Source organism: Quercus suber, unplaced genomic scaffold (assembly GCF_002906115.3).
Source record: "Quercus suber isolate HL8 unplaced genomic scaffold, Cork oak 2.0 scaffold_264, whole genome shotgun sequence".
Taxonomy (NCBI): domain Eukaryota; kingdom Viridiplantae; phylum Streptophyta; class Magnoliopsida; order Fagales; family Fagaceae; genus Quercus; species Quercus suber.
In genome coordinates, this window is record NW_027069720.1 from 442,501 (window position 1) to 467,829 (window position 25,329).

The 25,329-nt window shown below is 33.0% G+C and overlaps 1 protein-coding gene across 8 annotated transcripts; it reads left to right on the plus strand.

Annotated features, from left to right (window-relative positions):
* Positions 1-703: 703 nt before the first annotated feature.
* On the plus strand, positions 704-14,821 carry LOC112036114 (disease resistance protein RGA2-like). Of its 8 annotated transcripts, none has more exons than XM_065781343.1 (7): positions 704-4,025; positions 5,690-5,773; positions 8,657-9,054; positions 9,533-12,090; positions 12,225-12,315; positions 13,892-13,979; positions 14,398-14,821. In XM_065781343.1, the coding sequence occupies exon 1, from the start codon at positions 858-860 to the stop codon at positions 4,002-4,004; it is 3,147 nt and encodes a 1,048-aa protein (XP_065637415.1). In that variant the 5' UTR covers positions 704-857; the 3' UTR covers positions 4,005-4,025; positions 5,690-5,773; positions 8,657-9,054; positions 9,533-12,090; positions 12,225-12,315; positions 13,892-13,979; positions 14,398-14,821. The 8 variants fall into 8 exon arrangements, with proteins under 8 accessions (XP_065637415.1, XP_065637414.1, XP_065637416.1 ...); XM_065781342.1 differs by having other exon boundaries at positions 9,533-12,080; XM_065781344.1 differs by having other exon boundaries at positions 9,533-11,619; positions 11,989-12,315.
* The last annotated feature ends 10,508 nt before the right edge of the window (positions 14,822-25,329 follow it).

Below are 25,329 nucleotides of genomic sequence, written 5' to 3' on the forward strand. Positions count from 1 at the left end.
AATGGTCCGGGTCTGAAAACCTTGTTCCATACCGTACAAATTTTTGACGCATTTTATCAAACATAAATCACGTATTATTATTCCAACCACTCCTTGCATTTATGTGGTCAAAGAGGGAACGAGAAATAAATTCAACTTTGATGTTGAAATTTCTCAAGTTCCTACCAAAATACTTAGAATTAAGCAAAATTGGCATCATGTCGGTGAAACTTTCGGCGTGGAAAGACTTTTCCTTAGCTTTTATGTCCCAGCATTTCATCCTTATTTTCCTTCGGTGGATCAAAGATAGTGACTTTCCACTCAATTATTGGGCAGTACTGGGGCCTTCTTGATTATTATTATTTTTTTTTTTTGTCTTTCACAGAAACCAATATTGAGGTGTGGGGCTGCTGTTAAAGTAGTAATTATTTATTGAGCAATACTAGGGCCTTCTTGCCCTTGTTTTTTGTCTTCACAGAAACGGGCTGCTGTTAAAGTAGTAATTATTTATTGGGCAATACTAGTTATTGGGCAATACTAGGGCCTTCTTGCCCTTGTTTTTTTTCTTCACAGAAACGGGCTGCTGTTAAAGTAGTAATTATTTATTGAGCAATACTAGGGCCTTCTCGCCCTTGTTTTTTGTCTTCACAGAAATTAATACGGAGGAGTGGGGCTGCTGTTAAAGTAGTAATTATCTATTGAGCAATGAGCAGTGGAGCCGTTGTCCACATTTATCTGTTTATTTCTAAGTGGACTCGACTTTACATAACTAGCCATGTCTTCCTTCTTCACAGCCACTTTAATCTTCCTCCCCCAATATCTCAAACTACTCTGTATCAGCTAAGCTTGCTACGTTTTCTTTCATCCAACAAGAACTAATGGCCGATGCAATCCTCTATGGCGTCGTACAGAAGATCATTGAAAGCTTGGGCTCCTCCACTCTCAAACAGATTGGATCGATCTGGGGTGTCAACGATGAGCTCGAAAAAATGAAAAACACTATTTCCACCATTCAAGCAGTACTTGAGGATGCAGAGGAGCAGCAGGTCAAGAACCACCAAGTCAAGGACTGGCTCATGAAGCTCAGAGATGCAGCTTTTGATGCGGATGACTTGTTGAGCGAGTTCTCCACTCATGTGTTGCGGCAAAAGGTTATGGGGGGTGATAAAGTGGCAAAGAAGGTACGGATTTTCTTTTCTTGTTCAAACCAACTTGTTTTTAGTCTTAAGATGGCTTGCAAAATAAAGGCTATCAGGGAGAGGCTTAATGATATAGCAAATGATAGGAACAATTTCCAATTGATAGAGCGTCCTTTAGAGACACGGGCTGTGACTAGGGAGAGAGAAACTCACTCGTTTGTACGTGACAAAGAAGTTATCGGGAGAGAGGAGGATAAGAAGGCCATCATAGGTCTATTGCGAGACTTTGACGTGAAAGAGAATGTTTCGTTCATATCCATAGTAGGAATTGGTGGGCTAGGGAAGACCACACTTGCTCAATATGTATACAATGATGAGATTGTCCAGGCTCATTTTGAATTGAAAATCTGGGTGTGTGTTTCTGAGGTCTTTGATGTGAAAACCATTGTTGAAAATATAATTATATCTGCAACTGGTAAAAAACCTAAAAGCCTGATAATGGAACAACTGCAAAATAAACTTCGTGAAATTCTCAATCAAAAGATGTATTTACTTGTGTTGGATGACGTGTGGAATGAGAACGAAGAAACATGGGGTAAATTGAGAACTCTTTTATTGGATGGTAAAAGGGGAAGTAAGGTGGTAATAACAACACGGACCAAATTGGTTGCAGATATTACCAGCTCAATCTCACCATATTCTCTAAGGGGTCTGTTAGAGGATCAGTCTTGGTCATTATTGAAGCAAATTGCATTTAAAGAAGGGCAAGAGACCATCAATACTAACTTTAAAGCAATTGGTATGGATATAGTAAAAAAATGTAAGGGAGTGCCTCTTGCTATAAAGATAATAGGACAGGTCTTAAGCTACAGAAAAACAGAAGTTGAATGGTCACACATCAAGGATATTGAACTCACAAATGTAACTCAACTCAAAGATGATATTATGCCAGTTTTAAAATTGAGTTACGATCATCTCCCATCACATTTGAAATGTTGTTTTGCATATTGTTCATTGTTTCCCAAAAATTATTTGATTGATAAGTTGACATTGATACAATTATGGATAGCACAAGGGTTTATCCAATCACCAGATATGAACTTACTTCTAGTAGATGTTGCTGATGATTACTTCAAGGAGCTACTTTCAAGATCCATTTTCCAAGAAGTGGAAGAAGATGTAGGCATGACTAGGAGGTTTAAAATGCATGATTTAATCCATGATCTTGCACAATATGTATCAAGGATTGATTGTACCCTGGTTGATTCCAATGCAAAAAACGTGAATGAAAAAGGACGCCATCTATCGTTTCCATTTTACAACGTTTCATTCTTTGAGAAGAATTTAAGCATGTTGGGTAAAGCAAACAAGATACGGACATTTATATTGGCATACAATAATTGGAACTTTGATCAGGGAACAGTTGAAGAATTAACTCTCAAAAAACTTATTTCTACTTCTAGATACGTGCGTGTGTTAGACCTACATGGTTTAAAGATGAAGATGTTGCCAAATACTCTAGGTACTTTGATGCATCTAAAGTACCTTGATCTTTCCTCTAATGATATTGAGGGTCTCCCTAGTTGTATTACTAAATTGGTGAATTTGCAAACATTAAAGCTCTCTTGGTGTGAAAAGCTTAGAGAGTTACCGGTGGATATTCAAAAATTGGTCAGCCTCAAGCACCTTCACATAGATCATTGTGAGAATTTGACTCATATGCCATGTGGATTAGGGCAATTGACTTCTCTTCATACGTTAACCTTATTTGTTGTGAGTGAGGGTCCTGTAGGTTCTTCCAAGAATTGTGGTGGGCTAGCAGAATTAAACAAGCTAAATGACTTGAGCGGAAAATTAGAGATTAAAAATTTGGCACGGGTGAAAGATGCCACCCCAGAATTCAAGGCTGCAAATTTGAAGGACAAGCAACGTCTCAATGAGTTGGAATTATACTGGAATCCAGAGAGTGATGATGATAGTGTAGATGCCAGTGATGATGAAAATTCCATGGACAGCCTCCAACCACACGAAAGTTTAAAATCTTTGAGAGTGGACGAGTACATGGGTGTGAGAGTTTCAAGTTGGCTTTCATTCTTAACAAATCTCGCCAAATTAAGTATAAGCAATTGTAAGAAGTGCCAATATTTTCCACCGTTGTATCAACTCTCATCTCTACGAGAACTACTTATTTGGAATATGGATGGTTTGGAGTACATGACAGATGAGGATTTGAAAGATGAGATATCTGCTTCACTGGCATCACCATCAACATTTTTCCCATCCCTTGAAAGACTTGAACTTAGCTTTTGCCAAAATCTAAAGGGATGGTGGAGGAGTGTGGATAAGGGGAATGAGGCAACAACAACATCAACAATATCATCATCATCAACTAATCACATACTCCTACCCTCCTTTTTGCGTCTTTCTTTTTTTCGTTTGGATGGATGCCCTAAGATGACTTGGATGCCGCTATTTCCAAATCTTGAAGAAGGGCTTTCTTTGAGTAATAGCAGTTTGAAGGCATTGGAAGAGACAATAGAGATTAATATAGGAGGAAGGGCTTCTTCATTTCCGTCCTCTTCTTGTTCCCGTTCCTGCTCCTCCTCCTTCTCCCCTCCTCTTTCCAAATTAAAGGATTTGCGTTTGTGGGATATGCAGGAGTTGGAGTCTCTGCCAAAGGAGTGGTTTAAAAACCTAACTTCTCTTAAGAGATTATGGATTTGGGAGTGTCCCAATCTGAAGTCACTCCCCGAAGGGATGAGTCACCTTACCTCTTTACAGACCCTACATATTGTGGGCTGTCCCAAATTAAAGCAAAGATGCGAGAAGGAAAATGGAGAGGATTGGGATAAGATTTCTCACATCCCAAACCTTTACATAAGTTGAACTACTGCATACGCTTCCCTGGTATGTTCTTCACTCTTCAACTATGATATATTGGGAAATTTATCTGTAATTCCAAACATAGGATTTTCAAAGCACAAGCAAAACCACAATTAAGAAATTCTATAATTTCTTTTTCCACACACAAATTAAAAAACAAAACTTTACGTTTTCTTTTTCCCCAATTTCTATTTCTTTGCCTAGAAATAGCCTGGGCCTCATTATTTGGTTTCTGAATGTGTGAATGATGCTGAAATAGCAGAAAGAAAGGAGGGAAGAAGAAGGTGTAAGTTTTATATAAGGGAAACTCTAAATTTTTTTTTTTTTTCTTTGAAATTGGGATTTAATTAATTTGTTTTGATCTTTTTTTTTAATGTAAAAATTTGAATTTTTATATAAATCTTTTATAGATTTCTTTTAAAATATACATTTTTTTACTTGTTGGGTTCCATTTTAAGTGTCTATTAAAATTTTATGGGGCATGTTTGCAGTTATTCTTGACATTTAAGAAGTTGGTACACAAGATTCTTATAGACAAAAAATAGCATCGATTCGATTTTTTTTTTTGGCTAAGAATTTGTTTATGATCCAAGTACTTCTACGTGTTTCCCAAAATTATTCTGCTTCACTATTAATAACCTCATAGATGGGTGAAGATTTACCTCACATACATAACCTCCTCCTCCGTTGTGTTATTTTTTCTTTGTTTCCACTAGTTGGCATGTAGTATAAATATCTATGGTCAAGACCAGCTGTAGCATTATTAGGATTACACCTATGGCTTTTTGACTCCATCAGTGTGGTACAACCACTATTGATACCCCAGTTTCAGCCTTCTCTTGGTACACAAGAGTTGGCATGTGAAGAAATATATTAAGCTATTGTGTCTATTGGCAAAACTAAAATTTTATAGTTTGCAATAATAGCTTGGTTCATACGGGTATCAGAAAATATTTTGAATTATTGAACTAATGAATTAAGGAGGGACATACTATCTAAGGCAAGATAAAGTTACAGTGTCTTTTAAGTAGCATCCAAAGGTACTTCTCCTCTTTTAATGTCCCTAGTGTTCTAAACTTGCTTGTTTCTTCTTTATTATCTGTTGCACTATAAATCCATAGACCATTTCCAATGATTTCGGGGAATCATGAACTTGATTGTACTGTTTGAAGAAGAGATTGTGAGTTGGTCATTTCGGGGCGTCTTACTACACTAATAATTGGGTTTAAGGATTTCTAGGTTGAGATTAGGCTTAAAGAACAACTGGATATGGTTATAGACTTTGTAGAACAAATGCAAAAAGGATAGTCAAAAAGAAGAGGAAGAAAAAAAAAAAAAAAAAAAGAGAGAGAGAGAGAGAGAGAGAGAGAGAGATGAGAAAAAAGGATAGTCAAAAAGAAGAGGAAGAAAAAAAAAAAAAAAAAAAGAGAGAGAGAGAGAGAGAGAGAGAGAGAGATGAGACAAGATTGCCTTAGAATCAAATGAAGGCCTTTTTGGAGTTTTAGCTAGAAAATAATTACTAGAATATTTATTGTCAGTTGGGTTGAATCACTTAAAATTCTTAATTATCGATGTTTTTAGTTGTTTATCCATTTCTTGCTTAGATGGAGATGACATCTGCATAGTATTTTATTTTATTTTATTGCTACCGATGTTTTGGAAAATTTATTTACAATTTCTTTATGCAGGGATATTTTGAAGTGCATAGCAAATTTTTGAATGGGTGCCAGCCAGAAACAAGAGATGATTGCTAAAAACTACTCACATCCTAGGTATGTGCTTAATTCTTTATTCTATGCTGTTTTCTTATAATGAGAAACATCTCAGTTGATCTCATATGCTGAACCAATTGAGGCATAGGAAAACCTAGGCATCAAAATTGGTGCTTATTCAAACTTTAGGGCTCTGTAATCATGCAACAAGCCATGATAGGCCAAGAAAGTATTGACCCCTTGTGATGAATTAACCGATTAATTAGCCAAGTTAATTAATTAATCTGATTAACATGCAATATGCATGGTAGTACAAACAAATCACCAATTAAGTTAATACGCAGCGGAAAATAAAGTTGACATAGTGATTTGTTCAAGAATGGGGAAAACCTCCAAGACAAAAACCCCACCAGGTGATTTTAAGGTCATCACTGCTGAGAATCCACTATTATCATAACAATCAAGTACAAGTAAAGGAATCTCAGTACCTTATACCAACCTACAGTTGAACCCTTACCCTAATACCTAATTGGACTTGTTCTATAGTGACAAACTCTCCTTTTCACTGCACAGCTCCTAGTATGTGACTAACCAATCGATGCACAAATCCAAGTACGTGACTAACGCACCAACTTGAGAAGGATGTTGGCTGCAAAGTTCTTCAGTTCATCCACACGATGAAGATCATGCAGCTCCTTGGTTAAAAAACCCTAGGATGTACAAATGCAACAGCTTCTTCAAGAGAAAGATGAACTAGGGCATATGGCTCTGGTCACAATATGCTTGATCAAAAACCTTTACATCAAGTTGCATCCATTGTGACAGCTCTTAAAATAATCCTTATATATGTTTAGGGTTGTGAGAAAAGAAAACCTAACAATCAAGCAACTGTCGAGAATCGAGCAAAAGCTACCTTTTAAACCTCGATAGATACCATCTGTCAAGCTAACTACCGAGCTTTGAAATACAGCACTTCTTCACTTGATTCTTGGATAGATTTGCATGGCTTTAACACTTGGACTTGAACTCTTGCTCCTTGAAGTATTAAACACATCCCAGATCTACCCAATTACAAGTAAAGTACGTTTTGTCAAAAGACTAGCCAAGTCTAAATTACATATGTTCTTAACATGATTCACATATGTCCTAACAAGCTAGATAATGAAGCATAGGGAAATTAAGGTTTTTAGCTTACAATCATAGCTTGGTTCATAAGGTGTATAAGAAATAAACTTGAAATTAAGGAAGTAATGTACAATGAAGTTTATGCAGGATAAAAGCAAGGTTATAGTGTCCTTTAGGCTCCATACAGAGGTAGACACTTTTCGTCATCCTTAAATTTCTAGACTTTGGGGATTTCTTCTTGGTTTGGTGTTGCATTAGAGATTCATAGGTCTTTCCTAATAAATTTGGTCTCATAATTGTGAATATAATTTTCGAAGGTATGTGAGTTAGTCTTTAACAGCATCAGGCATTGTACTGCATTAATAATTAGAACTGTCAGGGATTTTAAGGTTCAAATTAGACTTAAGAAATAGCTAGTTATGGTTAAAATTCTGCAGAGCAAAGCAAAATGTGTGTGTGTGTGTGTGTGTGAGTGAAGAGAAAGAGAGAGAGATTGAATATATGGAACTCATGGCTTAGGTTTGTGGTCCTTCACTTTTGTCTCTGTATTTATTCAAACATGTTCCTATGTTGTGGCCTGTTATGTCCCTCTCATTAGTGTATCTTTGGTTCCTATGAGAAAATGTTTGGTTGTGTTTGTTGTAATTGTGACAAAGTCCTGTTTAATATTTGTTGGAATTTTCAACAATCATCTATACAATCCATTGTCATGTAGCCATTTGGGGGATCACGTGGCATCTGTGCTTTATGGACTAGCCAAATGATGCAAGTCTACCATTGCACTGCAAAGCCCCACATGCCCACCTGCAACACTTATAGACGTGGGGCTTTGCTCTGCTGCCATTGGATAAAGACTTTGATGTGCCTTTTCCTAACTCCTAAAGGTTTTGGTAGCACTGGTTAGCATTCATGGTCCTAACAATATTGGCTTGAATTTGGGTGATAGTTTTATGAATATATGGCTAAATGAATAAACACTTCAATATTTTTTCTTATCTAATAGTATATTTTATATATGTTTATCAGAGTGGAGCTCTTTTTGTGTGTTTGTGTTTTTGTAAATTTGTTCTTTCTAATTTGCTCTTTACACTTTTTGATTTAGGAACAGAATTTGTGAATATTCTACTTGTTACAAATTTGTATAGAGAGACTGTGTGAAGATTTGAGAAGAGTGTGATTTCCATGTGTAGTGGTGCAGAAACCTGTTGAAAGAGGTTTCATCATAGGCATTGAATTTGAGATACAAGACAGCAACATCATTTTAATTTTACTTGAATTATGGAGCTTTGATGAATTAATTGGTTTCAAAAGTTGTGTGGAAGAAGAATGTCATGATAAACTTGTGGTATGGGAGGAGAATTGGGTCAAAGATGATGGGGTTTGCAGAGAAGACTGCCCTCACGAATGCTACCATGGGTGGAAGCAAGAGTGTGTTGAGTTATCTATTGGAAACCAGTTGTGTTGATGTTAACCAGGCTTGTGGTTTGGATGAGCTTCTGCACTTCATTTTGTTGCTGTTGTGAATTTTTCAACTTCAACTGAGGTTATTAAGCTCTTGCTTGATGCTTCTGTACTTCATTTGTCTTGTTGCATACTGTTGTCTATGTATAGTAAAACTTGTTCATTTTATTCTAGTTGTTTCTTTTCTTTATCGTAGTAATTGTATTTAAGTAATATTGTGTAATGGAACACGTATTTGGGGTAAATGTTGATTTCTATAATCATGCATTTTGGATATGTATTTGGGATGGATGTTAATGAATTCCTTCTTCTTCTTTTTTTTATTAAAAAAGAATCACTTACCCTCTTCCTTATAAGATAAGAGAAGCTGGAGCATAAAGCGGTGGTGGAAGAGGAGCATGAAGTTTGCTACTACAACAATCATGGCTAACAAGGGAGGTCATACATTAGTTTCACCATGTGATGGTAACTTGGGGTTAGAGAGAGATTTATTTTTGACATTCATTAGTTTAATTTCTATTGGATTGATAAAAGAACACATGACATCTTATGTATCACGTACTCACCTATAGTTTTTTTTTTTTTTTTCAATTTTTTGTCGGTTAATGTTTTGGACATTTTATGTGCAATTTGGATTTGCAAAAATAGTTTGAAGCCCAAAGTAAACATTTGAAAGGGTTCCAGTAGGAAGTAGGGGACAATTGCCAAAAATTGCTCACATCCTAGAGTTTGGAGGGGATGAACTTGCCGATGAGGTATGTGCTTAATTATTTATCCTATTCTTCTTGGATACTCCAATGCTATTTCTTCTTATAGTAACATTTCAGGTTATCTAATATGCAAAACCAATTGATGCATAGTAAAAACCTAGTGTTCTATTTGTTTGATATCTCATTTGTAGTAGTTGTAGTGCATCTTCCATCTATTATCATTTATCACATTCCAAAATAAATCTTAGATTAATGTTATTGAAAGAGAGGTTGTATTTGATATGGGGGAAGAGTGCATTTATGGGACTTATATGTTAGGTTTATGGTTCTTCACTTTGTCTCTGTATATGTTTGAACATGTACCTATGCTTTGGCATGTTATGGATCTTTAGACTCCTATCTGTACTAGGTTAATTCAAAAATACAATTTTTTCTTCTCATGCTCTTATGTCCTCCAATTTGTGATCATCTAGTCTTTGGTTAATAATCTTAATTCTAATTTAGTCATCTTCTCTTACTATAGGTAATTCCATCTTTACAGAAGAACTTGCACTAAAATATGCCGGAGCTTCTACTACGGATTCTGTGTTCAAAAAAATATCCCAAGAAATATAACATAACCAGTGAACATTCTGACCTTTATGATGCTGCAAAACATGGGTGAATGCTATAAGTGACAGGGAGTTCCTTGCTATACTTTCACGTACAAGAAATGCACATTTTGTTACACACTTGTAAGCATGAATTTCATTTTTTTAGTTAATTGATGATCATAAAATGCATTCATTTCTTTCTTCTTAATTGGCTTGATAATTAAGATACAAGTGATGTGTATTTGAGATCTGTCCATCTTGTTCCCTAGAAGGGAGAAAGTACCACTTCAATTGAGCTACAAAATGCATTCATTGCATGATATAGACATAGACACATGCATAATTTATTTCTACTGTAATGTTAATGATCATACTTTTTTTTTCCTTCTTTCTCACTTTTCCACTCTCTATCTCCCACGACCTAGTAAACCAGACAACCCATTTTCAAACATCACAACATTGATTTGACTTAATGGTCGTGGCTTAACGTGGTTTATCAATTTATTTTCTTGTGAAAAAGTTGCATTGTTGTGTTATGTAGTGAGTGAAAAAGACCGTGCTTCCAACATTTGATTTTGTGTTGGGTGTAGGTCTGCTCAAGGTTAATGAGGGTGACAATCACATGCATTACATTATTTGGTTTGATTCATTCTACTCTAATATTGTCAAATATGTTATACTTGTTTTCTTTCTAGTTTAAAATTGTCAGGCTTGGTTAGATTATTGGTTGTGCTTTTCATTATGTGGGTTATGAACGTCTTACTGTTGTGGCATTTACATTACATAAATTGTGCTTCGTTGTGTTTTCTTTAGGTAAATGTATAAATACATTGTTGGTTTCCTATTGTTTTTGATGGTGTGGGAGGATTTTTTTTTTTTTTTTAATCTGAACCTCTCTTTGCATTTGGGCCCATTTGATTGATTTTTTTTTTTTAATAGTATGATTTTTTTTTTTAAATATCATTTTTTTTCTTGTTAAAACATATAAGAAACGTAAAAAGAGAATGAATGAATGGGAAAAGAGCAATTGGATATGGGGCTTTCCTTTTTAAATTTATGAATGGTTAAAGCATCTTGGTTGTTTGCTACGAAAATGTATGAGAAGGATGTAATTTTAGTTTTGAATCTCAAGGTTTTGTGGATATGCTTAGTGTATCTTTGGTTCCTATGAGAAAATATTTGGTTATGTTTCTTGTTATTGTGACAATGTTTTGTTTCACATTTGTTGGAATTTTCAGCAATCACATTTGTTTCACATTTGTGGCGCTTTGCTTTGCTACCATTGGATAAAAACTTTGATGCGCCTCTTCGGAATACCTTAAGGTTTTGGGAGCACTGGTTAGCATTCATGGTCCTAATCATATTGGCTTGAATTTGGGTGATAGTTTTACGAATATATGGCTAAATGAATAAATTCTTGAATATTTATTTATCTATTAGTATATCTTATATATGTTATCAAAGTGGAGCTCTTTCTCTATGTGTGTGTGTGGTTCTGTGTTATTTTCTGAGTAAATTTTTCTTTCTAATTTGCTCTTTGCTCTTTTTTTGTAAATTCAGGAACATAACTTGTGAATATTCTACTTGTTACGAATTTCTAGAGAGAGATTATGTGAAGGTTTGAGAAGAGTGTGATTTCCATGTGCAATGGTTCCAAGCAGAAACCTTTTGAAATAGGTTTCATCATAGGCATTGAATTTGACAAACAAGACAGTAACATCATTCCAATTTTGCTTGAATTATCGAGTTTTGATGATTTAATTGGATTCAAAATTTCTATGGAAGAAGAATGTCATGATATTGATGAGGCAAGCTTGTGGTATGGGAGGAGAATTGGGTCAAAGATGATGGGATTTGAAGAGAAGACAACCCTCATGATTGCTACCATGTTTGGAAGCAAGGGTGTGTTGAATTATATACTGGAAACCAGTTGTGTTGATGTTAACCAAACTTGTGGTTTGGATGGGCTTCTGCACCTCATTTTGTTTTTGTTGTGGACTTTGCTATTTCAACTGAGGTTATTAAGCTCATGCTTGATGCTTCTACACTTCATTTGTCTTATTGCATACTGTTGACTATGTAGAGTAAAGCTTGTTCATTTTATTCTTGCTTTTAGTAAAACTTGTTCATTTTAAGCTTGCTATTTCTTTGCTATATAATAGTAATGGTATTTAAGTAATAATGTGTAATAGAACATGTATTTGGGGTGGATGTCGATTTCTATAATCATGCGTTTTGGATAGGCATAATTGGAGTGTGATAAGAGAAGCTGGGGTGGATGCATATCTATAATCATGATTTTTGGATATGTATTTGGGGTGGATGTTAATGAATTCCTTCTTGTGTTTTATTGAAAAAGAATCTCTTTTTGTCTTCCTCGTTGTAGCAAAAATAGGTGGTGAAAGAGGAGAATGAAGTTTGCTACTACAACAATCGTGGCCAACAAGGGAGGTCATACATTAGTTCCGCCATGTGATGGTATCTTGGGGTTAGGGAGAGATTTATTTTTAACATTCATTAGTTTAATAACTGTTGTATTGATAAAAGAACACATGACATCTTATGTATCACATACTCACCTATAGTATTTCTTTTTTTCAATTTTTTGCTGCTAATATACAGAAACAGTTTGAAGCACAAAGCAAACCTATGAAAGGGTGCCAGTAGGAAGCAAGGGACGATTGCCAAAAATTGCTCACATCCTACCCACTAGGTATGTACTTATTTATTTATCTTTTTCTTCTTAGAAGCTCCTGTGATTTTTTATTCTAATGAGTAACATTTTTGTTAGGTTCTAAGATTTTAGGATCTAAATGTATTAGAACTTCAATGTGTTATATTGGGAAACCATGATCAAAACATTTAGTCTAGATTTGGGCTACTCAAAGTATGGTTATGTGTAAAGTTGGAATCGAGTAATTGTAGGAAATTACTATTCAATTTTTGCAAGGCTCGATCGATCAAAAATTAGACTCAGTCGATTAAAGCTCGTGCAGATTGTTTTTTCTGCAGAATTTCCAACTCAGCCCAAGCCCACATGACGTGTAGGGTTTTATGTTTTGCTTTAAGTATAAAAAGAAAAGCCCTTGTCACATTTTAGTAGTTGTTGTTATGCTCTGTGTGTGAATCTCTTATGAGATCTAGAGGTGTTTACCTTCATACATACTTAGGGTTATCAAGATCAAGATTGATGTCATGAGTTTGGTGATCTCTTCGGTTGTTGTTTCAAGAGTTTAAAGAAAACACAAGTAGGAATACTTGTGGTTGTTGTGGATCAAAGAAAGAAGTAGTTCGTGGACTCGGAGCTGTCACGTGGTTGTGGTAGCAAGTTTTCTACTCGAGGTAGCAATAGGATGTTAGTGGTCTAAGTCATTATTGTAAAACTTCAATTCTTTCATAGTGGATCTGTTTTACCTTGAGGATAGCTAGCTTAAATCCTTCCCAGGTTTTTTACCGGCTTGGTTTTCTTGGGTTATCATATCGTTGTGTTATTTACTTTTCCGCACTGTTCACATGATATGATTTGAATGTGTTTAACCTAGATCTTATTAATGAACTTGTTAATCAACTTGGCTTAATATTAGGTTAAACAACTTGTTTTAAGGGGTATAAAATTTTCAATTTCATTGGATCTCATATGCAAAACCAATTGAGGCATTGAAAAAGTATAGTGTTCTATTTGTTTGATGTCTCATTTGCAATAGTTGTAGTGCATCTTCTATCTATTATAACTTATCACATTCCAAAATAAATTGTAGAGTAATGTTATTGAAAGAGAGGTTGTGACTAATATGGAAGAGGAGTGCTCATTTGGCTCATAACATATGGTCCTTCAAATTTGTTCAAACATGTACCTATGCTTTGGCCTGTTATGGCTCTTTAGACTCCTCTCTGTTGGTGTAATGTGTAGAATGTTTGGTTCATCTAATTTGTACTCTTTTAGGTTAATTCACAACCTTTGATCTCTCTCTCTCTCTATGGAGGAGACCATCAAGTAACAATATCGTTTGTTCGTAATTTTAAGATCGATTTTTCTTATCTTGCACTTATGCCCTCCAGTTTGTGATCAACTTGAGATTTAGTCTTTGGCTAATAATCTTAACTCTCATATCTCCTATTACTGTAGTTAATTTTAGCTTTACAGAAAATCTTACACTGAAATATGCTGAAGCTTCTGCTATGGATTTTGAGTTCCAAAATATATCCAAAGAAATATAACATGACTAGTCAACATTTTGTTCTTTATTATTATTATTATTTTGATAACAAACATTTTGTTCTTTATGAAGCTGCATAAATATGGGTGGATGCTATAAATGGTTGGGAGTTCTTTGCTATGCATTCAAGTGCAAGATATACACGTTATGTCGCAAACATGTAAGCATGAATTACATATTTTTAATCAATTGATTCTTATAGATAGCATTCATTTCTTTTCGCTTAGTTGGCTTGATAAGTGAGACATGAGTGATGTGTATTAGATATCTCTCTATCTTGTTCCCTAGTAGAGAAAAAGTAGCACTTCAATTTAGCTATAGAATGCATTCATTGCATGATATGGATACAAACACATGCATAAAAAGTTTTCATGTTTTCATTTGAATTCATAGTAAGGTATTGACTTTTCTTATAGTGTCTTCTTCTTCTTCTTCTTTCTTCTTTTTTTTTTCTTTCTCATTTGTCATTTTCTCTGTTTGTAAATTCTTGAATAGTATTTATAAATATTATATTTGTTGCAAATTTTGTTAAGAGAGATTGCGTGGAAGTCTAAGATGAGAGTGATTTCCATGTGCAGTGGTGCCAAAAGCCTCCTTATATAGGTTTCATCATGGGTGGTGAATTTGATAAACAAGAGGGTTTGTAGCATCATATCAATTTTGCTTGAAGACCTTTGATGATGTAATTAGTTTTAAAAATGTCGTTGATGATGCAAGCTTGTGGAATAGGGGAATTGGGTCAAAGATTGGAACCATGTTTGGAAGAAAGGCTTGAAGTTGAAACCAGCCGTGTCCATGTTAACAAGGCTTGCAGTTTGAATGGGCCATTCTTAGTTGTCTTTACTGCTTGGGGATTTGCTATTTTTGTTGAGATTATTAAAGTCTTTACCTATGCTTCTGCACATAATTTCGTCATGTTGCGAAAAGTTGACTATGTACACTATTTTCATTTTAGTAATTGTATTTAAGTAATATTTTGTAATAGAAGATGTATATAGTTCGAGTGGATGTTTTATTCTATAGTCATGCATTTTGGGTATGAATCGTAACATGAGTGTGAAAAATGAGAACCTCTATTTCATTTCAATTACAAGTTAATACTGAAAACAGGGTATATTATTATTTTGGTCCTTAAATTTTACCAAAAGTTTGTTTTTTCATCCTTAAACTTTAAAAAGTTCATTTTAAAGAAAAATTTCTAAACTATTGAAGTTTATTTTTCACCCTTAAACTATTGAAAATACTTTACTTTATATCCAACTTTATTAAAAAGTTCGTTTTTATCCCTAAACTATTGAAAGAAGATTTTTTATTATTATTTTTATTATTTTTTTGTCTTTAGGCTTTTAGAAAAACTGTTTACAAAGTTTAAGGATGAAGAAATAACTTTTTAAAGTTTAGGAACAAAAAATAAATTTATGGTTAAATTTAGAGACCAAAATAATATTTTATCCTTGAAAATAAATAAATAAATAAATAAATAAAAGGTTTACTCTTTCAATATTACCCAATTCAATGAGAATAAATTTTTAGCTCGAGAGAATTTTTCTAAACATCATAGCATGTGGTACCCTCTCTTAATATTTACCCAATGCAACTTCATTCAGAGAATTTTTCAAAACTCATTTTTATGTAGAAGTTAAACAAAACGAATAGACAATCTAAATTTAGAGCTAAAGGGGTTAGGAACTTGGGACCCACTCCCAATCCCTATCTGTTATCTTCCCGAATGTGGTGTACATAAAATGCTATTTTCTTCTCTTGTCAAATACAATAGCAGTAGAGCTAGCTGCTAGCATGTCATTTTCTTTTATTTTCTTTTTGTAATGAAATCCTTTTGTTCCATTAAAAAAGGACTCTCTTAAAGAGATGGGGTAGAAAAATAAAGTGGATTCTAGACTTTGCTAGCATTCTTGTGTATAATTTTGCTGCTGTGGACGTGACAATTGATGATGAGAGCCTCCTTTTATTGACACTAGTCGTGGACTCCGTGTGTTGCGCGTGATAATATTTTTAGAGTGGTCTCATTAATATATATATATATATATTTTTTTTTTTTTTCAGTTTGAACTAATTTAACAAATAATAATATTCATTATCATATTTTCATTTATTATTGCGACGATTACAAATATAATATATACAATTTCTATTGTACCAAAATCAAAATAATACGATTTTACTCAAGAATTCAAAAGGTAAGTTAGTGAAAATATTAATTTTTAATAAAATTTCTTTATAATATTTTGTGTATCAGCAAAAGGTATATAAAATTTGGAAATTATTCTTTTAGTTTTAAATAAACTTTCTCAAACCCAATTTTTCTATCATACAATCAAAAACACCAAGAAATGTAACTAAAAAGTTAATAAAACTCATAAAAACTACAATTTAAAATAAAAAGAAAGGGAAAAAATAAAATATGGTAACCATTTTTCCTTTTAAAAAAAAACAAAGAATACAATTCCAAAGAGGCAAAAGTAGAGAAATTTTTTGAAAAAAGAAGAAGTATTGTGTTAATACTGTCATAATCTAATCTAACATTTAATCCAATATGTGAAAAATAAATAGATATAAAATAAATAATTTTGAACAAAAAATTGAATTTGTTTTCTTAAAAATCTCAAAGAATGCACTAATAGGATAAGGAAGATGAAGAATAACATAAAATATTCGTAAACACTTAAAATAATTACCCAAGTATCTAAGAAAATCATATATAAAATACATAACAATTTACTACTAATTTGTTAAACAAAATTTTTAAATAGTGAAAAGAAATTGCACAAACCGTTCTTCATTAGCTTGTTCAAACTATCTTGTAGTTTTTCAAATAAGCTAAAACTTGACAACAACACAAAATATAACATATTATAATTTTTTTCCAAATTAGATCAACAACAAACACCATTCATTAAAAACATTCAGTGTTGTAAATAAAATGATAAAAAAAATATTTGCATCAAGAAACACATATGAATTAGTTAATAACAAGACAATGAGGGTACAAACCTCTAGTTGGAGATCCTCCTATGGGCAGCTATCAGGTTGTATCTTTTCTACCATCAATGATTAAGCAAGACCTGTGAATACATTTTTTATAGAAAATTTAAAAAAAATATTTTTTACTCTTCACTGATTTCATTTTTCAGCTATAAGCAATCAAAATTTGAATTCTAAAGCACAAAAATATTCATCAACCTAAGGTAGAAATGCAAGAAAAATAATAATATAAAATCCAAAAAAATGAAAACAAAATTGAGAGAGAGAGAGAGAGAGAGAGAGAGAGAGAGAGCCTTTTTTTTTTTTTTTTTTTTTTTGTATAGGAAAAATATGCAAGAATGGAAGAGGTCGAGTGACAAATTTATAATAAGATGATGAAAATAAGAAGAGTCAAAATAAGGAAGATAAAAGGGCAAAATAATATTTAAATTTAAAACCGCCTAAGAGGAATATATGTAGACAACACTTTTTTTTTTATTTTCCATTGATTTATTATTTAGTTATAACATCAAAATTAAAGTAAATGAATATATAAAGTTAAAACCACCTTAAATGAATTTGTAAAACTAAAGCTGCCTAAAATGAATTTGTAAAGTCAAAATATTTATATAGTTAATATTGTGAAAAAATTTAATTTAAAAAATAAATATGAAAAAGACTAATAATGTGGCAAATGAGGTGGCTCAACAAGAGCATAGCAACAATAATTGCTACACTTCAACTTTTAGATATATATAGAATATAGATAAGCATGATTTCATCTTCGAGGGCCAAAGGATAAATCATTTCTTTTTCTTTCTTTTTTTCATTCAAGATTATAAAAAATATAGTAAATTTAAAACAAAATCAATACGGGAAAATTCAGATTAGGATACATTTAATATTGTGGACAACATTTTTTTTTTTGGTCATTTATTTGCATGTACTTGCAGTTCGAAATCAAAATAAAGGTAGTTTCATCTATATCTATATCTATATCTATATCTAATACTATATATAAAAATAAAGGTAGTTTCATCTATATCTATATCTATATCTAATCTAATCTAATACTATATATAATAGCAGAAGCTTTTACCAAGTGCTGACACGTTAGCAAAATGACCCCTTTAAAATGCTGACACGTGTACAATTTTTTCCTTAAAATTTCGCACGGTGCGTCTGTAAGACTCACTTTCAGACACCAATCCACTTATCCAAAAAAGAAAAAGAAAAAAAAGAAACACAAACCCTAAAACCCAAACCCTATTTCCTGATCAAAATTCAGACTCACTCAAACTTGCGATTCTTCACTGCACCTCCATATGCACACAGGTCGGACTAGCGTGTTCCAGCCCATCAAACAAACGAAAGAAAAAACCCTCTGCAACAGTGAAAACCTCTGTTCGTGCTCTGCAATACAGAAGACTGAAAATTTTTATTCATCCTCTGCAACAACAGACGAATTAGAAGCTATCCCGTCTCTCCTCTTCAACAACAGACAATTCAGAAGGTAGGCATTTTCCCCCCTTTTTTGGTTTTCTTTTCAATTACCGTTTCTAGGGTTTTCAAAAAAAGATGGGTTTTGATTAAATTTAGTTTAAGATTGGAAGATTTTAGTTTGGTTTGTACTTTTTTTGGTTTTCCCCTAAAATTTGGTTTTCTATTCAGTTACCATTTCTAGGGTTTTGAAAATTACTGCATAGTGTAGAGTTATTGATGATTTCTCTCAAACTGAAATCGATTTGTTGCTGGGAACATATATTTATGTGTTGCCAAGAAAAAAAAAAAGTTCTGTCATTTCATTTATGTTGTTTTTAATTTTTTGCTGAAATATTTTCCCCTTTTAATATTTTCATCTCCCCCATGCCTCTTCTCTACCATTGTTGTTAAGGTTTTTGCAGTATATATTTAAAGTTTTTTGTTTGTAGTTGCTCTGATTTTAAAAAAAGAAACCCTGGAACATAGAGAATAAGAAGGTATTGAACATTAAAATGCCTTTCTGTCTCCATTGATGCCAATCTGCTACCTTTTTTCTTAATTTCCAATTTATTTTTACAATTTCTTGAGTTTTGTTTGTTCAATTGTTGTATTGATTAAATTTTGTTTTTGTTCAATTCAGTATTTTCGCTTTTGTTATTATTATGTTCCATTTTTATTTTAGGCCCTTCTGATGTCGTTTTCCCAGTGATGAATGTGTTCTTTATTCTGTTATGCATGTTCAATTTTTGGCTTTTTTGGTTAGTTTCTTTTATGTTTTCATGGTGAGGTTTAAGTTTTGTTGTAATTGGTTTTTTGAAAAAAAATGGTTTAATGTTTTGTTAAATCCATAAATCAGATTAATAAGATTTTGGTTCTATGCCCTCTGATTTGCAAATGTTGGGTTTTATTGCATATGACTAATTGCAGTAGTTAACAACATTCTACACAATTTTTTTATATTTAGATTATTGCATCAATCTTGATGCTTGAGTTTAAATTGGTGAATGGTCATTGCTTAATACTGCCAAGTAAAACAGATTTTGCGCTTAAGTTTTTGCTATAGTGAATTTCAGAGTTTGGTGTATGTTATTTAACCTGGCTTATGGTTATCTTTTTCTATATCTCACAAATGTCATATTTTTCTTTGAATTGATTGGCATTATTAAAACAAAGGCCTTGATAAAAGAAAGTTAGTTGTGGTACATCATGCTGTGTCTCACATATTATCAGCATCTTTTGGAACTTCAAGAAAATTGAGAACATGTTAGAAAATATTCCTGCCTATTTCAGTTTTGCATTTTCATACTTTAATATTTACACTCATTTTTAGGTATTGTATTTCATAATCTTCACTTGATTATTTGTTGTCTTAGTGTTCTGTTCAATCAAAATGCAGAATTTAAGTTTTGGGGCCACCAAAAATGTTCTTTTGGTGTTATATTATATATGTTCAATGAAATTCCATTAAAATTTGAGGATACCATCTTGGACAAACAATGCTAAGGCATCAATAAATACTCACAGTTTGACTGTACTCCAGGCGTGGATCTCCTCTCTCTCACTCTCTCTCTCTCTCTCTCTCTCTCTCTATATATATATATATGTATATATTTGCTACCTTATCTTCTTAAGAATGAACAGATTGAAAAGCAAACACTGAATCTTCTTTCATAAGTGATGCAAACAGTAAAAAGTTAAAGGAAAAAAAAAAATTAAATACCAAATCCAACTTCTGAAGCAGGGTATATCTGCTGACATCAGGTTATATCTAGCCTCAATAGATTTAGATCGTAATTGGTTACGTGACATCTGATTACTTAAGTTCTTGCGCTTTGTTAATCCTATGCACTGTGCACTAAAGAGTCTAGGAATGGTAATGCGGAAGATTGGTGATAAACATGGAGTTAAGTAAAACATACTGAGGGGAAATAAACATTTGTATGTTTTCTGATAATGGTTTTTATGAGTATATTAGGACATTTGCTAATGTTAGTATTTCTGCTTCTGTTTCTGTTTCAAGAGTGTGTGTGTGTGTGATGATATGTGCAGGTGAATACTTTCAAGATGAAAATATGGGTCACATTGAGACAAAAATAATAAAGAATTTTATATTCCATTTCCTGATGTTATGTTTTGTGCTTTTGTTTTTTTAGTTTCTGAGTTTTGGAATCTAAGCCTTGATTGATTGTGATCTTTACAAATAGAGCTACTTCTAATGCACCAACAGAAACCCAACTTTTCATATCTTTCAATGATAGCAGCAGCAGCCTATCATCCTAACAAAGGAAATCGCAGGAGTAGGTGCAGGAGCAGTACTCCGCCATCCTTTTTGGATTCAGATTATTTTGTTTGCAGGTCTTTACTTCTCACGTGGTCTCTCGGTTTTGCTGCTTTAGGTAGGTCACTTTCTTATTCTTATTCCTCAGCTTGGTAATTGTTTCTTTTTATCTTAACATTCTATGTATAAAATATTTATTCGTAAAAAATAAATTGGTTAAATTTATAGAATGGTATAATGGTTTTAGATTCCAGGCTTAAAAGAATGTTGTTTTTTATGCTTATGGTGTGCTTTGCATCATATATTTGACTTTTTGTTGATGGGCACTCTATTGTTTGAATTGAGGTTATGATTTCAATCTATTGTTTGCTAATCCTATGCACTATGCACTAAAGAGTCTAGGAATGGTAATGCGGAAGAGTGGTGATAAACATGGAGTTAATTAAAACATACTGAGGGGAAATAAACATTTGTATGTCTTCTGAGAATGGTTTTGATGAGTATATTAGGACACTTGCTAATGTTAGCATTTCTGCTTCTGTTTCTGTTTCAAGAGTGTGTTTGCGTGTGATGATATGTGCAGGTGAATACTTTCAAGACGAAAATATGGGTCACATTGACAGTCGTTTCAAAATAACTAGGGAAAGCCATGTGGTTATTTTACTGAATGGCATTTGTAGCCATATATCAAATTTTTAATATAGACTTCCAAACAGACCAAGAAAAAAAAATTGGGGGTTGGTTTTTTAGATTTAAATAATATTAATGCTAGAATTATTTATTCTAACTCATGTTAGATGTTTCTCAAAAAAAAAAAAAAAAACTCATGTTAGAAATTAAAAAAAAAAAAAAAAAAAAAATTTGTGTGTTAACATCATTCAATGTTACATAATATTTTCTGTTCATTGCTACCACTTTAATCACTTGAATCACCATTTGCAAGGAATAGTCATCTAGACTTGGTATGTCAATTGCATCTGAATATGCTGGCTTAGCATTTCATGATGTTCAAGAATGTCATGATGTACATTTTTTTTGAGTTTCAGTCTTTTTATAGCAGTAAGAATATTATGAAAAAGATAACACGTGCATGGGTGTGTGCAATGTCTCCTANTTTTTAAGTTCTTAACTGTTTTTTCTTTTTTTTTTGACAAGTTCTTAACTGGTTGCCCCTCTCTAATTAGATGGTTGCCCCTCTCTAATCCCAATAATTTCATCAACTTAGCCCTTCAAATCAACCACCCATGACCCTTTTCTTCTAAACCCTATCCCCAAAGATCAATAAAAAAAAAAAAAAAAAAAAAAAAAACTCATGTTAATTTTTTTTTTTTTTTTTTTTTTTTAAATCTGTGTGTTAACATCATTCAATGTTACATAATATTTTCTGTTCATTGCTACCACTTTAATCACTTGAATCACCATTTGCAAGGAATAGTCATCTAGACTTGGTATGTCAATTGCATCTGAATATGCTGGCACTTTTATCTTAATGGCAGATAATTGTAGAGAATATATTTTGTTGTTGAAATTTTATGATTGCTGGGGGGTGGATTTTCATTAATAAAACAATGAATGTGATTGCTATAAAGTTGACAAAAATTGCATGTGATTCATTTAGTAGATTATGTTTGGTTGGAGGACACCTCTTATTCTTTGAGTTTCACACTATAGAATACATTCAAAGATTGTGTGCGCAGCAACCAATGTGGCATGACCACAAAACTGAAGTTGCAAAGGGGTATCAAAGATTTGATTGATTTACATGCTTCTACTTGCACTTCAACTTTGTAGTTTCTCACACAAGTTCAAAAAATTACAATAAATGGTGCTTCATCAGTAATAGTAATCTTTAATGTTTGCAAAATGAACCAATTTGATTGCCATTGCAACTGTTTCCTTTTTTAATATTTATATTTTTAAATTATTGAATGAATATCTTTTAAGGACCTTTCTCAACAATCAAATTGAGCATATCTTTCGTAAAACCAATTGCTTTTTGGACATTTGCAAGATTTTGATGTTTAAAGACTTACTAATTTATTAACCCTTGATATGGAGGGTATAATGCTGTCATAATATTAAAAAAAAAAAAAGGGTTTTTATTAAGAATTATATTACTTGGCAAGTAAAATTTTTATCTACCATGATAACCATTTGCCATAGCTTTTAACTTTCAACTTTAGCTTTTTAACTACTTTAAAATATTTAATTTTAAAATTTATAATTTCTAATACATTAGCTACATACCAGCTTTGCCCTATGGTCGATAAGGTAGAAGTTAAAAGCCGGTTGTGGAAAGATAGGTTTTAGGAATTACTTTTGTCAGTTTGGATTTTTTTTTTTTTGAGAAGAAGTTTAGATGATATTTAAAGATTAGAAATCACAAAAATTACATTCAATAAGGCCATTGCATATTCCCAAATCAGACAATTGGCCAAATACACATAAATCTCAGAATTAAAGTTTCAAAAAAATTCTTATTGTGAACAATTCCCAATTTCCCATGTAGGTAGACCCATACCTTAAGCTAAAAAAGCCCAATCCATTTCATTTAATAACTATGAGACCTATGGAGTTATGTGGGAAAATCATATACAATAAAGGCCAATTCCAAGCCCAGTTTCATTTATGGGAAAAAAATGTTATTGATTGTATGATACAGTTTCTCTTACTGAAGCAATGTGAGCCTCGGATGAGAACCATAATTGGGCCCGTCTGGATAAATTGAACAAGCCCAAAGTTGGTGAGTCACTCATTGAACAAGCCCAAAGTTGATGAATCACCGATTTTATTTTGTTAAAAATAGATTTTTTTTTTTTTTTTTGAAAAACCCAAATATACACTTTAAAACCTTGAAGCTTCCAGAAAAGAACATGTTAAAAAAAAAAAAAAAAAAACTTATAAACACCATTCAAGTAGGGCGATAACTTATATTATAGGATTTTAGATTATTGCATATAAATTTCTAGAATTTATATTTTTTTCTTCAATCAATGAGAACAGAATTCAAGCCCCCTTCCCTATTTCAAGTTGATGTTTTCTAATTCATAAAATGATCCCGCGCATTGCGCGGGTTAAACGTTAGTATATATAAAATTAAAGCCCACACTTTTTATAAAAATAAAATAAAAATAAAGCACCAATACTAAAGTAGTTTTATTTTTTAAACAATAATATAATGAAACAGAATTCAAAGACACCAAAGCTACGGGCTGAAGGCCTGAGGCTAAATCCTTATCAGTGAACCCAATGGGGTTAGCCAAGTAATTGGGCACTCGGTTTCAAAGTGGCTGTCTTGGGTTTGATTAGGAGCTCCATAGTTCAAGTCCAGGCACTATGGACTAATGATTTACACCGCTATAGGCCCACTCGTCGCGAACAGTGATTAGACTCTAGTTGAAAGTTTTGAAGAAGAAAAAAACTTAGGTACAGTAGCATATGTACTGTTCCTTAGGTTTCTCTCTTAAGATTTAGCCATGTGGCTATTTAACTTAAAAATACATTAAGTTTTTATGAGAAAAAATCCATATGACAAAATCTTAAAAAGAGAACCTAAAGAACAGCACCTAAATACTGCACTTAAGTCTTTCTCTTTGAAAAAATACTGTAGAAAACCAGAAAAATAAAAAAATCCTTATCAGTGGACACGTCTTCAAAATTTTCAACAATTTCCTAAAAAACACCAAATAACTAACAAGAAAACGATAGAACGAACACAAACGTAGTAAAAACTAAAAAAGATACGACGGTACTGCTACGGACTCTAATAAATATCATCTTTTTTGGGGGCTGCCTCAAATACTGATGGGATTGCAAATGCTCTGGAGCCATTTTAGCTAATCTTCATACAGTTCTGAATGCTGGAGCTGGTGCAGGAGGCCACCTGACCACTGAATCACCTGGTCAATAGCATCTTTAATCTTTCTCCAATCTCATTATAAGTAAGTCATATTTATTGGAACTTTGAAATAGATTTTTATTTAGAACAAATTATCTTAATAATTGTTTCCTTTTTTGTATTTTTTTTTTCAAATTATAAAGAAACCTATGTTTCTAGAAACAATTATTAAGATAATTTGTTCTAAATAAAAGTCTATTTCAAAGTTCCAATAAATATGACATACTACACTAATAAAATCTCTCACTCTCGGGAGCAGCAGTTAGAGTCCCACTTCAGCACCCCACTCATCCCTACTCGCAGACAGCAGCAAGACACAGCGTGGACTACACCTGACCATCAGTGGGTTAAGGTAAGTTTTGATGGGGCCACTTTCGCTGATGAAAACAAAGCAGGACTGGGAGTGGTAATTCGGAATGATGCAGGCCTTGTTATGGCGTCCCTATCACAGCTAATCCCCTTGCCATCTACAGTTATTGAAGTAGAAGTACTGGCAGCAAGGAAGGCCTTAGAACTTGCTTTGGAATGTGGTTTTGAGAGCTTCGTCTTGGAAGGTGACTCTGAGGTTCTGTACAAAGCTTTGCAGCAGGGAACTAGATGCCTAGCACACTTGGCCATCTCATAGCAGATATACAGTTTCTTATTTCACACTTCAATGCTTTTAAACTCTCTGTTGTGCGTAGACATTGTAATAAGCTCACTCATGCTCTAGCAAGACGAGCAACAACTCCCCCATTTATGTCCGTCTGAATGAAAGATGTACCACCGGACCTGTTTTCTGTATTTTAGGCTGATTTCAATACCCTTCTTTAATAATATGCACCGACTTCTCTCTCTAAAAAAAAAAAAAAAAAAATAAAACTTTCTTAC

What these genes read in the sequence shown, in the direction of transcription:
- LOC112036114 (XM_065781339.1), top strand. Translation starts at nt 858, where the DNA reads ATGGCCGATGCAATCCTCTATGGCGTCGTACAGAAGATCATTGAAAGC.